The sequence below is a fragment of the Gopherus flavomarginatus genome, chromosome 15, assembly GCF_025201925.1.
Source record: "Gopherus flavomarginatus isolate rGopFla2 chromosome 15, rGopFla2.mat.asm, whole genome shotgun sequence".
In the NCBI taxonomy this organism is placed as follows: Eukaryota; Metazoa; Chordata; order Testudines; family Testudinidae; genus Gopherus; species Gopherus flavomarginatus.
In genome coordinates, this window is record NC_066631.1 from 2,894,743 (window position 1) to 2,909,598 (window position 14,856).

The following is a 14,856-nucleotide window of genomic DNA, read 5'->3' on the forward strand; positions in this document are numbered from 1 at the left end:
TTGATACCTGGCTTCTAAGCCACAGACACTTCTAACGTACAAGTTGAGTGTCTTAAAATCTTGTAAAGTTTTTTGGGAAAGGAAAAAATATAGGTCAACAAAAATCGGTTGCTTTAGAGTTCAATATCACTTTGTTGCCTTATGAAGTCCCTGTATGTAGTGGATCTAAGAAACGAAGTGTAATTGCAGTACCCAGAGTATGCATCCACAGAAATGGTCAAAATCAGAATATACCTAACATGACCTTGTGACGGGTTGGATCACAGAAACCCCCAAGACTACTTCTGCCCCTGCTTTCCCTGCCAGCTTGGGACTCCAGCACCCTGTCTTGTTGAGCCAGACACACCAGTCTGCTCCAACACAGACCCAGGGTCTGAACCACTTTCCCCAAAGCTGCAGACTTAACTGAAAGCAACTTAAGAAGTGTTCCTGTCTTTAACGCTCAGATGCTCAACTCCCAATGGGGTCCAACTGCCAAATAAATCTGTTTTACCCTGTATAAAGCTTATGCAGGGTAAACTCATAAATTGTTCACCCTCTCTGACACTGATAGAGATGCACAGTTGTTCCCCCACCCCCACCCCAGTATTAATACATACTCTGGGTTAATTAATAAGTGAAAAGTTATTTTATTAAATACAGAAAGTAGGATTTAGGTGGTTCTAAGTAGTAACAGACAGAACAAAGTGAATTACCAAGCAAAATAAAATAAAATGTGCAAGTCTGAGTCTAATACAGTAAGAAAACGGAATACAGACACAATCTCACCCTGAGGGGGGTTCTAGTAAGCTTCCCTTTACAGACCAGTCTCCTTCTAGTCTGGGTGCAGCAATAAACTCCTCAGGTAGACTTTTTTTTTTAATTGGAGATATACCTATCTCGTAGAACTGGAAGGGACTTTGAAAGGTCATTGTGTCCAGCCCCCTGCCTTCACTAGCAGGACCAAGTACTGATTTTTGCCCCAGATCCCTAAGTGGCCGCCTCAAGGATTGAGCTCACCACCCTGGGTTTAGCAGGCTAATGCTCAAACCATTGAGCTATCCCTCCCTCTTATGTAGATTGAAGCCTTCCAAGATTTATTGTCCTTGAAGTGTTCCTTGTTTGGGCACTTAACTTGCACGTTCCTTTCTCAAGAAGCTGACCAACCAAATGCTTTACTAAGGCTACTTAGAAATCAAGCAAGTACACAGCCAATATTCATAACTTTGAATACAATAATGACACATGCATGCAAATAGGATGAATAGACGTTTACAGAGATGTTAACTGGAATGTGTTTTATGCTACATATGCCATTTGTCATATATCCATTCCTAAGCATATTTCCATGAAGCCTTATGGGGTGGGTCCGTGATAGATCTCTTCTTTTGCAAGTGGCAGAAGAGGAGAGAGTCTAGGCCATGATATATAGCTAGAACAAAGCCAAGCAATAGAGGCCACACACATAGAATGGTCAGGATTGTGGTATCAATGCTATCTATTCCCTCAGTGCGTGCGCTCTCTCAATATTTGATCAACAGCTGAATTTTCTGAAGACATCTGCCAATTGCCAAGACTACTTCACAAGGTTTTTGGTAGATTGGAATTCCTTTACCCAAAAACCTTTCCCTTGGCTTGCTGGTCTCCTCAATTTGGCTAGAGGTGGTAGGGGGAACACAGCAATCTTAGGAGAGGCAGGATGGCCAGCAGTTAGAGCACTAGGGCTTTGAAGACCCAGGTTCAATTTTCCCACTCTGCACAGACTTCGTGTGTGATCTTGAGCAAATCACTTAGCCTCTATGTGCCTCAGTTTCCCCATTTGTAAAATACTGGGGACTAAAACATTCTCAGTTTTCACTTTCCATCTCGTCCCTGTATACTTGTTCTGAAGCCAGCTGCATCTGTAGCTAGTGTCTCGAAAAAGGTACTTTTCTGTACAGCATGCTGGTGATGTCAGAAGCTAATTGGCCAGACATGCCTCCTTGAAAGGCAGTGTACTTTTAGTGGTTAAGTTAAGTGGGTCAGAGGACTGGCAGTCCAAATACCTGAGTTCCAGTCCTGACTCTGTTGCGATTCACTTCAGGGCCTTGGATGGAAAGAATCCAGCGGAGGGCAACAATAGGGGGCTGGAGCACATGACTTATGAGGAGAGGCTGAGGGAACAGATTGTTTAGTCTGCAGAAGAGAAGAATGAGGGGGGATTTGATAGCTGCTTTCAACTACCCGAAAGGGGGTTCCAGAGAGGATGGAGCTAGACTGTTCTCAGTGGTAGCAGATGACAGAACAAGGAGTAATGGTCTCAAGTTGCAGTGGGGGAGGTCTCGGTTGGATATTAGGAAACACTTTTTCACTAGGAGAGTGGTGAAGCACTGGAATGGGATACCTAGGGAGGTAGTGGAATCGCCTTCCTTAGAGGTTTTTAAGGTCAGGCTTCACAAAGCCCTGGCTGGGATGATTTAGTTGGGATTGGTCCTGCTTTGAGCAGGGAGTTGGACCATATACCTCCTGAGGTCCCTTCCAACCCTGATATTCTATTATGTGATGTGTTGCTTATACTTGTCTCTGTCTGTCTAATCTGAGGTTAATCCTCACCTTTGTAGACAGCACTGAGATCCTTGACGAAAAATGCTGGATAAGTGCTAAGCATTTGGCAAGCAGTCCTTCACACTTCTAAATGGCTGGTCAAGCCTTTCCGCTCCATATTTGACTTTTTCTCTTCGTAGATCCTCTGCATCCTGACACACCACCATTCTGAATTGTTTTCCTTAGGCAGTACGGTTTCGTTCCACCCAGTGATATGACCCACTTCCATCCATCGCTCCATCTGTCCAGTTTGTATCCTGTAGCCATTCCCTAAGTGCTCATGAAAATAGTTAATGTAGTGAATCTTCTCCACTGCCTTGGGGAACACGTTCTGCACACTGCCCTCTGCACTAAGGAATTCCCCCTACACTCATTGCCTGATCTTAGCTTCGGGATATGCCCAATGAGAGAGTCTTGTGGAATTTACCTTCATTAGGGTTATATAAACATCTGTCATGTTCTATTCAAAATCTTGCCTGATTGCTGCCCCCGAATGCCTTGTTACCGGTGTCCCTCCCCTCTTCCTGTGATACAGTTTACAGGACTGGATGTACGGCCACAGAATCCTCTGTTATGGACCTGCATCCTGTTTGTTCTCACAGCCACTGCCAGACGCTGAGGTAATGGTTTTATATTTCTATCCACTTCTTAGTTTGGTTTTATTGCAGCGTGGGATACCAGACCCCTTACACAGGCTCCAATTATTCTCAAGTCTGGAGCTGGGAAGCCAAAAGCAAGATCACAGCAACTGATTCCAATCTGTTCACGCTTGCTCAGAAAACAGCTTGTGTCAGGATCTTGTACACTCCTTCCCTTTTGGTATTTCTGCCCATCTTTGCTTCTGCCAAGGTCCAACGTTAGGACATGTGGTCCCCCAACCAGCTAACGGTGGGATATGAAAGCATGCGCTGCAGGATCTGAGAGCTGGAGACCAGGAAGCAGGAAGGAACTAGCTGCTTTAGCTAGTGATGTGACAGCCCCAGGTACTAGCCCAATAGTTCTTGCCGTAGATACTATTCTTGGTGACTGTTTTGTTTTGGTGTCCAGGTTGTTATTGCATGATACCTCTGACCTGGACCACTTAGCCATAGTTGTGGCAAAATTCCTCCTCCTTTTGTGTGTCTGGTCACATGTGCTACACACAGTCTCTATGCATCTAGCTCTTTAGTGGAATGTCTGGCAATTTCTGTGTTTCGTACAGGTCACACCAGGGTTCCATTTCGTCTCCAACATGGGATTGTACCAGCTGCTTCACAGGAAGGGACAAAAAGTTATCCAGGAGGCAGTTATGTTGCTCTCCGGCTTATTTTGAAGCAAGGATGATAATATAAGACTGTATAACTATTGTGTGATAAGAGCAGTGTAATCCTATGCTGACAGAGGGGTTGCAGCAAATCCTCCCTATTGTCTTACTGCAAAGAATAGGATATCTGCAGTGATGTGCAGAAAGGTGCTGCAGCGTAGTCTGGAAGCTAAATGCAGTTCGTTGGTAAGGTTGACATTCTGTAAATCATATTTAGTAACTGCAGAAGAAGATGCTGATTAAATCCAAGAGAAATTAGGCACAAATAGTCTTTTCTTGCCTTTAAACTCATAAAAGCAAGGACATCTGGGAAGGTCAATGTCCAGTCTTACTTGAATACACCACACAGAGCTATTACTCTCTGTCTCTCAAAGGGTATGTCTGTGCTGCAGTTAGACCTCCAGCGGCTGGCCTATGCCAGCTGACTCGGGCTTCTGACTCTTCAGATAAGAGGCTATTTAACAGCGGCTAGGCTTTGTGCTCGGGCTGCAGTCTGAGCTCTCGGACCCTCCTACCTCACAGGGTCCTAGAACCTGAGCCTCAACATCTACACCACAGTTAAATAGCCCCTTAGCTCGAGCCCCTTGAGCCTGAGTCAGCTGGCACGGGTCAGCCATGGCTGTCTAACTGCACTGTGGGTATATCTAAGGCAGTGGTCTGGTCCCCAACCTTTTTGGCTGGTGGGCACCAGCCGAAGGACCACTGCGGCGGTGGAGCACCTGTCGAAATGCCGCCCAATTTAGGCAGCATTTCGGGGGCGACGCCTCTTGATTGATGGCAAGCGATGTCATCGAGAGGCGTCGCTGCTGAAATTTGGGGGCGACGCCTCTCGATGATGTTGCTTGTCGGCGACAAGCGTCGTCATCGAGAGGCGTTGCTGCCAAAATGCTGCTGCGGCATTTCGGTGGGTGCTTTCCCAAGGGCCAGGACGCGGGCGCATTAAGATGCCCCTGTGGGCACCATGGCACCCGCGGGCACCGCGTTGGAGACCCCTGATCTAAGGGATTGAGCAGCCGGCCATGTAAGCTTTGCCATCCAGGCACAGGTAAATGAGTTAAGATTACATTGCGGTAGCCTTCTCTGAATATTATTTGTAGCAGTTTTACCCTCTGTGTTAAAAAGACATAACTAACAACAATTAATAATAAAAAAACCCTCTATCTGTAGTGTTTTTGCAACTGAAATACAAGACTGTTTGTCGGGACACCTAGGTTCTCTTCCCAGCTCTGTGACTTTGCACTGCCACTTCCCTGCAATGTGCCTTTGTTTTCCTCACTTATAAAACGGGAGATTTCTTACCTAGTTCACAGGGAGGATGGGCCGTAATTCATTAATGTCTGTAAAGCTCTTTGCACGTCTCCAGATGGATGTTGCTGTCTAAATTCAAGAGATTACTACCTTCTTAAAAATGGACGGTGGGGGTGGATGTAGAGCCTGATTCTTACTTACCATAAAGCCTCTTTTTGTGTTAATAAGAAACAGGCCTCTAATACATCATGTCTGGCTTTTTCTTCCTTGTTCCCCTCTTAGCTTGGACAATTAAACTAACCTGGTCAGTTCTCTCCTGTTGGTGATGCTTGGGTTTTCAACACTGAAGTTTACTTCTTGGGCAATTCTCCTCCACAGATTTCTTTGCTTCCCTGCAGAAAAAGACTTGTGACAGGAAAGCAAAGGGAAAGCTGCAAGAGCAGTCACGTGCCCCTCCCCGGTAGAGCAGGCGAGTTGGTTCGGGCACCTAGAGCAACCCGTAAAGATGTAAATCAAGGCTCCTTTATATTGCCAGAGTGATGTAAAGGACAGTGTGGCCTTAAATGCTTATGGGGCTTTAGTGATTAGAACTGGTCTAAATTTTTGAACTGAAAACATTTCTATCAAAATGTGCTCCGTGAACTGTTTGCTATTGACCTTTCTGGAGATGGTCAGTAGCCAATATAAATTGTGAGTTTGATTCCCCAGCCCTCACTGCTTCAGTTGCTTATGATGTAACACTGAGCGTATGGCTGCATATATTTGTTGACTAATAACTAGAAATGCAGGGTCAAATCTAGCTACATTACTGTTAGGCAAGGAGGTTTGAGGATTTTCCCCAATGCTCTCCACTCCCATTCTCCATCCATTGTATTGCAGTTTAAATAAATTACCAAAATAAATAAAGTCCATCAATGGCGTCCCTAGCCTCTGTTTTCCAGAAACTGGGAATGGGCGACAGGGGATGGATCACTTGATGATTACCTGCTCTGTTCATTCCCTCTGTGTCACTTGGCACTGGCCACTGTCTGAAGACAGGACACTGGGCTAGATGGACCTTAGGTCTGACCCAATATGGCCATTCTTATGAAACCAGTGTGATTTATGTTGTGGTGTTACTGATAAATAAAATTTTGTGTGCAGAATTTTTGTGGTTTTTTTGGTGCAGAATTCCCCCAGGAGTGGAAGTTACACTTAAGTCATGTTTTAAATTTGAAAAAAGAAAATCCTGAGGAAAAATGTATTAATAAAAACTCTTTTTTTGTGGAACCAACCTAATTTGGCAGTGCCGCCCTAAATTCTATTTATCTAGTGTATTGAGGGACTCCTGAAAACCCTGTAAGAACATGGACAAACTTGCAGTTGAAGGATTAGTAAAATACCACAGAAAAAGAGACCAGTCTGGAATTTCCCAACCTTCTAAAAAGGCCACCCACTGCTTAGGTATTGGACTGCTGCCAGACTGAATTGGCCCTGTCAACACTGGTTCTCCACTTGTGACGTACTCCCTTCTCTTCATATGTCAGTATATAATGCCTGCATCTGTAACTTTCACTCCATGCATCCGAAGAAGTGGGGTTTTTTACCCATGAAAGCTTATGCCAAAATAAATCTGTTAGTCTTTAAGGTGCCACTGGACTCCTTGTTGTTTCTTGTGGATACAGACTAACATGGCTACCCCTGATACTTGACCTCAGCTGTTTGGGATTATATAATGTGGCCTAAAGAGCTTGGCTGAGTACTGCATGTTTGAACTTAAAGGAACAGTGCTCCCTCCTTCACTTGCTACTCTGAGACTGGTTTGGCTAATGTGCCCCATAAAGCTTTGCAATGCAGCAGTTTGTCTAAGAGCCTCAGGTTGTGTTTTGTTCATGAAAAGTGCTAACATGACAGCACTGGATGCAGAAATGCTTGTTTGTCCACAGAATAAGCACAGCACAGGCAGTACAAACTTCCCTCCCACAATGCCCCATTGATGTGCCTACACCCTGAACTGAGGGGGAGGAGGAGTTGAATCTCTTCAGTCCAGTTCTCTGAGGCTTTTGATAAGAGGGCCAGTTAACGCCAGTTGGGATGGGCTGTGTGGTGGATGTCTCCCCATCACCACTGCCCAGTCACTCTGCTGAACTGCAGGCTGGTATTGAGGCACATTGGATTTGAACTGGGGTAGCAGCAGTGATTACCATTACCATCCAGTCCAGCTGGGGAGCCACCAAAATGGGCCAGCTGGGGTAATGACACACTAGCTTTCCTTCACTGCCCTTTTTTGGAGGGAGAGGGGAGAAATACACTGCGACCTACTTCACTGACCCTCCTCTGAGGGTTAGGAGTACCTAGGCACCCTGCCACATGTGTGTCTCCCTGTCCTTTCTGGAAGAGATGCACCCTGCTCCGTGCTCATGTTCTTGTTGCTTTTCCTGAGGGAGAGCAGAGTTTCTTTCCCCTCTTGTTTTTTCCTCCCAGTGCTTCCTCTGCTGTCGCTGCTTCAACAGAAAAGCAAGGGGGTTATCCAGGTGTCAGCATTTTTTCTCTCTCTCTCTCCTCAGAGACGAACTGCAAACCAGGGGCCAAAATGACAGACTCCAAGTACTTCACCACCACAAAGAAAGGTAACAGTGCCTGCGCGGGCTGCTTTACTCATGCTTCCCAACATCTCTCCTTTCCCAAGGAGGATGCCTCTGCATGGGATTGTTAGCGCAAGTCCTGCTCATTTCTGCAGTGAGGGGTGGGTCTGACTCTGTTCCCAAATTGGGGAACCTCCAGAGTTCTAATTAGCAATTGCCCCCATCTCACTTCAGTGTTTGCCATCCTAAAGATTCAGATGCAGAAGGAATTTTTAGTTACAGGAACTATATAGTAGGAAGAGGAGGGGAAAGAAATTGGTTAATGGTTAAAAGCTTTTAATAACTCTGTTCCTGCTTGCATGCAGTGTGCTAAGCTAGATGACTGGCATGTGTGCAGTTCTCTCCCATCCTTTGAGTGAGAGCTGCAGGATCTCCATTTTGTGAACAGTTGAGGGAGTGCTGTGCATGCGGGTGGGGTTGGTAACTTGCTCATTAGCTGCAGACAAAACTACCCATCATTCAGGCTTCTGAACCCCTGACAGATTCCAGATAATATTCTAGCTCCTGAGTGGCAAAAGCAGTTTGCACCCAGCTCAGTGGCCTGGCAGTGAACCGAGACAAGCCTTTTAACTGTTCTTTTATCAGCTTTTGCAGCTTAGTAACACCCATCAGTGCAGCTGTCAGAGTGGCCCTTGCAGATGGCCTGTTTCTTTAATGCGCTTGTTAAAATGATTTGGCAGAAAATCCCCATAGGCCTGAAACCTTCACTAACCACTGAAGCAGCAGTGCAGGTGGCTCTCAGGGTGCTAAATTTAAGTATCTGCCAAACCAAGGAAATAATGTAAATGAGTGGAGTCAAGTGTCTTACTGTTCCATCCCTCCACCAGAGGCTGTAATTAACCCCTTGTCAGTGAAAAGTGGAAGGTTGAGTTAAAAAGAGGGCTTAGGAGCTGTGATCCCAGTGAAACATTGATAGCAACAAAATGGCCTTTTACCCTGTGACAATAGCATATTCTTTCTGTTGCTGTGGCCTTAGTTGCATACACATTTTCAGGGCCGCCCAGAGGATTCAGGGGGCCTGGGGTCCTCAGCGGCTGGGGGACCCCTGCTTGGGCAGTAATTTGGCGGCGGGGGATCCTTCTGCTCCAGGACCTGCTGTCGAAGAGCCCCAAAGACCCATGGCAGGCGGCCGCGCTGCCAAATTACAACCGAAGACCCAGCTCTTCGGCGGTGGGTCCCAGGGTGGAAGGACCTCCCCGCTGCAGAATTACCGCCAAAGACCCGGAGCAGAAGAAGCTCCAGGCGCCCTGGGCCCTGTGAGAGTTTTCCAGGGGCCCTGGAGCAAGTGAAAGACCCTGCTCAGGGGCCCCAAACTCTCGTGTGGGGCCCGTGGCCTAGGGCAAATTGCCCCACTTTCCCCCCCCCCCCCCAGGCGGCTCTGCACATTTGTACCTAGTGCATATGACTGCACCATTTTGTGATGGTGGATGTGTGGGGACAATGGTGTGTCAGTGTCCTCTGACTCTGAATTTTGAGTCAGTGGACTCTGAGCCACAATGAATGTTCTAGATCAGTGGTCTCCAAACTTTTTTGATCACGCACCCCTATCAGTTAAAAATTTTTGAGCACGCACCCCTAATATATGTATTTATTTGTGTATAATTTATACACATGTACTACTATACTAATATATTATGTACATTATAAAACCTACAAAAAATAGAAATTAAAGGATGAGATAAAGATGAAATAAACAATATTTTTTAAATTTTTATTGTATTTAACAGTACAAAAAACCTTTTTTATTAATAATGTATTAATTTAGTGAGAGCAATGTGATTGAATATGCTTCATTATTTCTGAAAATCTTGATTTAACGCTTTGATACAGCGATTTGAAGGTCTGGATTAGGTTTAGGGTGTAGGAGGGTGCTCAGAGTGGGGTGCTGGGTGTGGGAGGAGGCTCAGGGTGGGGTGCTGGGTCTGGGAGGGGGTTAGGGTGTGGGAGGGTGCTCAGGGTGGAGGTGGGGGAGGAGGCTCAGGGCTGGGCAGGCAGGAGGGGCAGAGCACTTACCTGGGGCAGCTCCTCTTTGGTGCAGGAGGCTCTGCGCAGTGCGGCACCGCCTCCATGGCCACGATTCTGGGAGCTCCCCCTTCTCTTCCCCCTCCCCCCCCCGGGCGGGCCACCTGGAATGCAGAGACTTTAGGGGCTGCAGGGCCCTGGGCTAAAGGGGGCCCCGGGGGCCTGGCCTGCAGCTCTAAAGCCCCTTTTGGAATGCGACCCTGCGAGCACAGACCAGAGGACTCCGGAGGAGCAGGGCAGCCAGTGGCCAGAGAGAAGCGCCGCTTTCCCCTTCAAAGTGCCGCTTCCCTCCAGCCGGCTTTGAAGGGGAAAGCGCTGCTTCTTTCCAGCCACTGGCTGTGCGGCTGCCCCTGCTCCTCCATAGACCAGGGGACTCGGGGCCACATTTCGAAAGTGGCTTTAGAGCTGGAGGCCCGGGGCCCCCTTAGCCCGGGGCCCTGCAGCCTCTAAAGCCCCTGTGTTCTGGGTGGCCCTGCCTGCAGGGGGCAAGGCAGCTTCCCTGCTTGCTCCTTCCCTCCTTCCTCCAGCCCCGCCCCCCCCCCGGCGGTGCTCCTCCTGCCGTGTCCCCCAATGGATTGTCTTGCACATCCCACTTTGGAGACCACTGTTCTAGATCACATCCCCTCCCCTGCGCAATCTTCCACATGCCTAATCCAATCCCTGTCCCCTGTTTCCATCCTGTAGAGTTTGGCATTGCCTGTTACTCTTTGCTGAAGAATGAGCTGGTAGAGAGACCTCAGGACCCAGAGCACACGGTGCTGTCAGGCTGGGTTGGATGAGTAGGAAAATAGAGACTTGTATCCTTGCTACTTTTGCCACCTGTCAGCTAGCACCAGTGTGTGGCTCTATGGGAGATGGACAGCTAATCAGAAACGAATGGTCTAGCGCTCCTTAGTCAGACCACTGCACGTAGCCATGTGAGAGCTGAGCATGTTGTCTCGGAAACGCCACTCCTGCAAAACTGTGGAGGAGAGTGTGAGCTGGCACCCAGCAAACCATTGGCAACCATCTCCTGCCTTAGTCTGGGGACTGTGTTCTCAGAATGCTCTTGCTGTCAGTGTAGGACTGGCGCTCTCTGATCATGTGGGGGCAGTTCTGCTACTGGAGATAAGCCTTCGCGTCAGTTATGACTTAGGACGGACTCAGGAAGAGTGGATTCAAGCTTTGCAGAACTTACCAGACAAGCAGTAATTGACCTAATGCAGCAGAGGAAAGGTTGGGTGGGCATTGAAGCTCAGGGATAACACGTTGGTAGAAAGTACAGCCTTGTATAGTTACTGGGCTGGGAGAGATTCTGGAATACCCACCGCAGGGCTATGTCTACCAGACAGACTCAGGCAGCCAGTTCTGGGCAGGTCAGGTTCAGAGAGTGTTCTTAACAACATGATCCCTAGAAACCTTTTATTTACAATGAGAACTTGAATTCTGCAGTAACTGATGGTGTAGTGCTTTCCTCTGCCACCCCTCCTCTGTTCATAGATTCTCTCCAGTGGTGAATGGATTTTTCATGCCTTGCCTGGGTTGTAGCCCTTGTGAAGTTAGATTTTGTCTGTTCACCTCAGTTTCCCCTTCTGAAGAACTGGGATAATACCTCTTGCACAAAGATGTTGATGCTTAATTCCCTAATGTGCTTTGAGATCACTAGATAGTTGGTGCTAGAGAAACACAGATTCCTAGACGCCACAGTGAAATTTCAACACCCTCTGTTCCCTTCTGAAAGTGTTGGCAGTTCCCATTTCTGCACACATGAAACAATACTGACCGAAGAGTTACTATGGTGTGTATTTCAATGAGCTGAAGGGGAAGGTCAGTGAAGAGCTGCCCATTGGCTATTGCCAAGTTCCCCCTTGCAGATCCTCTTTTTGTAGAGGAAACACTAGGTCTGATTCATAGATGGGCAGGCCAGAAAGGTTCATTGTGATCATCTAGTCTCACCTCCTGACTAACGCAGGCCAGAGAACAGCCCCACAATAATTCTTGGTTAAGCATATCTTTAAAAACAAAAATCAAATCTTGATTTAAAAATGGCCAGTGATAGAGAATCCACCACAATCTTTGGCAAATTGTTCCACGGGTTGATTACGCTCATTGGTAGAAATTTACACCTTGTTTCCAGTTTGAATTTGTCTAGCTTCAACTGTAACAGGATCCTGATATATTCCCCCCTCTACTTCTTCCTCCATTGGGTTTGATTTTGCTTCCAACTAGGTGCCTCTCCTGGATCCCACTGACACCGATTCTGAGTTAGCCAGTGGGGAACTGGCAAATGCAAGCGGTGCTCTCTGAGCACACAGATTCTGAGGCAGTCCCAGCCTCAGGGAGCTATCGAGCCCAAACCTTAAACTCTCATCCCATGAGCTGGTTAGTGCGTTGTGCTCCCGCTCCACTGGCCAGCTGCTTTCTGCCAAGTTATTGTAAACTCTCATTGGCCCAGGAAGTGCCGAGTGCCTGATGGAGAAGAGTAGCTTGGCTGTGGCTGTGTTCCAGGTGAAGCTAAGGCCTTTACTGAATGTGGCATCTTGAGATGTTACTCCACTGGCTGGGCTCCCTTGCTAGCCTGGGTCAAAAAGAGCTCTTTGCCTTCATTTAATAGAAACAGGCAAGCAATTGCTTTCAATTCCTGTGGGTAATTAAAATGGAGCATTCATCTAAGCAACTGACTGTACCTTTCTACCAAAACCTACTGCTTGCCCTAATCTGTCAGGGCAGGGAATGTTAACTCCTGAATTTCTTTCTCTCCAGGGGAGATCTTTGAGTTGAAGGCAGAGTTGAACAGTGACAAGAAGGAGAAGAAGAAAGAGGCGGTGAAGAAGGTGATCGCCTCCATGACTGTTGGCAAAGATGTCAGGTGCGCTGCTATGCACAGAGTAGAGATGCTTTTGGGATGCCATCTATTGCTGTGGGGTTAGGAGTGCCCAAACTATACCCAGCTACAGGAATGCACTGGGAGCTTGCCCAGAACCTGAGAGCTGCACCTAATGTGTATTAAGTGAGTAGATTATAGCAGCCCATGTAAACTACAGGTCCCAACAACAAAGCTCCTTGGATCAAGACCGAATGTTGCATAATGGGGCCTATGGCTTCTTGAGATCAGCCTCCGTTTCCATGACAGAAGACTCCTTTTGGCTCTGTGGGTGGTCTGCAAGTCAGTTACCCTTTTGCCTTGTGTGAGAGCTGAGTGAGAGCTTGCCTGTCACTGCAGCCTCTGCTCTGGAAGATGAACGATATATTCAGGTCAAGTAGCCCATCAGCCAGCAAACTTGACTTGTTTTTAGTAGTAATTTAGCTAAAGGAGGACTGGGCTGGCTTCCAGATTAGTTTATTGGAATTATTGCTGCTTTCTTAAATTTAACCATTTATAAAAGGCAAACAAGCCCCTTTTGACAGAGGACAGATCTTTGTTTCATAGATGATGATCTTGTTATGATGAGCCAAGAATAAAATATTAAGCTGAACTCTTCTATTTTCCTCTCCCTTTTACCCCATCAGGCAGTTGTGTTAAAGATATACGGCCTCCCTCCCTCCCTCCACAGGCTGTATGCCTAAATGGTGCTTCTGCCACTTCCTTTTTTAGCAGTGGTGACCTTGGTCTCTCACACATCCATATGCACCTTTTTAAAAGCATGCATTCAAGGTTATGAGAGAGATCAGCTTCTAGGTCTAGCTAGTAACAGGACAACCACCTAGCACCCTTCAGTGTTAGATGTGTGCTTTATAAAGGTGGCTAAAGCACTGTTCCCATTTTACAGATGTGGGAAACAGGAACAGAATATTTAAGTGACTTGTCCAGTCTTGCACACTGAGTCAGTAGCAGAGCTGTGACTAGAACCCAAGGGTCAGGCCACCAGGCAGGGCCCCCAGCATCATTAGTTTACATGGCACTTCCCATAGACCTAGTCTGTGCCATGAAGAGAGGCCAGTGCGAGACCCAGGAAGACAGTCTAGGAGAGTGAGGAGGGTGCATTTGAAGGAGCAGGATGTAAGGATTGGATGGAGGGTTCCTGGCCTGGGAGCTACAAAGTACAGAAAGGGAGGGAAGGATGTGTCTGTGTGAAGTAAGTGAGGCGCATAGGGAGCAGGTGTCTAGCCAGAGTCTGATCCCTACATCTAACCAGAGTGAAGTTTCCCTGAAGTCTGAGATAAATAATGACTGATTCCTCTGAAGGGAAGCTACCTTCTTGACACACGAATGCAGAGTACGGTTTCAAGCAGAATCCATTTGAATTCAGGGGAATGCTGGGAGCCTCAAAGTCTTAGATTCTGGAACTTCATCAAGTGTTAATAGAGATTAAGTCAACTGAAGAAATATGTTTGTGTGAGCACTTTGAAGATCCATTTCCTGTGCTCATGAAGGGTTCTGCTTCCTCAAAGCTTTGTTGCGCCTCATCAAATGGCTGGGCAGTATCAGAACAATGGTAGCTTGAGAATCCATTCCCATCAGTGGAGAGCATGACAGCAATTTAAGAATGGCTTTTAACACAGTAAATGTTTACTGTCTGGCGGATACCAAATCACTGCTATATTCCATATGTATGCGTTCCCCCTTAACTGATCTCACCCCACAGATTGCACCGTATTACTATTCAGCTGATTTGCTAGGGCATGCATGTTAGCTTTAAAACAATGAGAACTGGCCAAGTAAGTCCAGCAATCTCTGACCTTGACTGATTTTTTTGAGTTAGGTGTCTGAGTATTCTCCCTCCCCCCCCCCCCTCCCCCCCCCGCCACCTGCCCAGATTCACTCCTGAATTGTTCTAGCCTCATTCTGCTTTAGACTTGGTGGCCTGACTAGCTTTTTTAGATGTAACATCATTGCAAGGGAAAACTCACTAACAATCAAGTGGATCTGGGCTCTGCTGTATTAATAACACAATTGCCCATTCACCCAGCTCTGAAGCTGTCAATGGGCTCTTACACAGGGCTATTTCTCCATACAACGTATCATGCATTCTTGCAGCTCTAGAATATTTTCACTCATTCACTAGGATCATAGACATCTTTTTCTAGCTGCACTCTATTAGGGAATTGTTACAGCTCTGGAATTCAGTGCTGTCCTTGTGAAGCTGTGTTCCTGATAAGAAGGATGCTGTATAAAGT

At 47.0% G+C, this 14,856-nt stretch overlaps 1 protein-coding gene across 4 annotated transcripts in view; it reads left to right on the forward strand.

Annotated features, from left to right (window-relative positions):
* Window positions 1-14,856, forward strand: part of AP1B1 (adaptor related protein complex 1 subunit beta 1) — a 72,002-nt gene that overhangs the window by 17,889 nt on the left and 39,257 nt on the right. For 2 of the 4 annotated variants that reach the window (XM_050923716.1, XM_050923719.1), the window contains exons 2-3: window positions 7,660-7,722; window positions 12,502-12,607. In XM_050923716.1, the coding sequence (XP_050779673.1) occupies window positions 7,686-7,722; window positions 12,502-12,607 (143 nt within the window). In that variant the 5' untranslated portion in view covers window positions 7,660-7,685. Of the gene's footprint in view, window positions 1-5,491; window positions 5,583-6,458; window positions 6,615-7,659; window positions 7,723-12,501; window positions 12,608-14,856 lie in introns of those variants that run through there. The other 2 variants (XM_050923717.1, XM_050923718.1) reach the window with 2 other exon arrangements.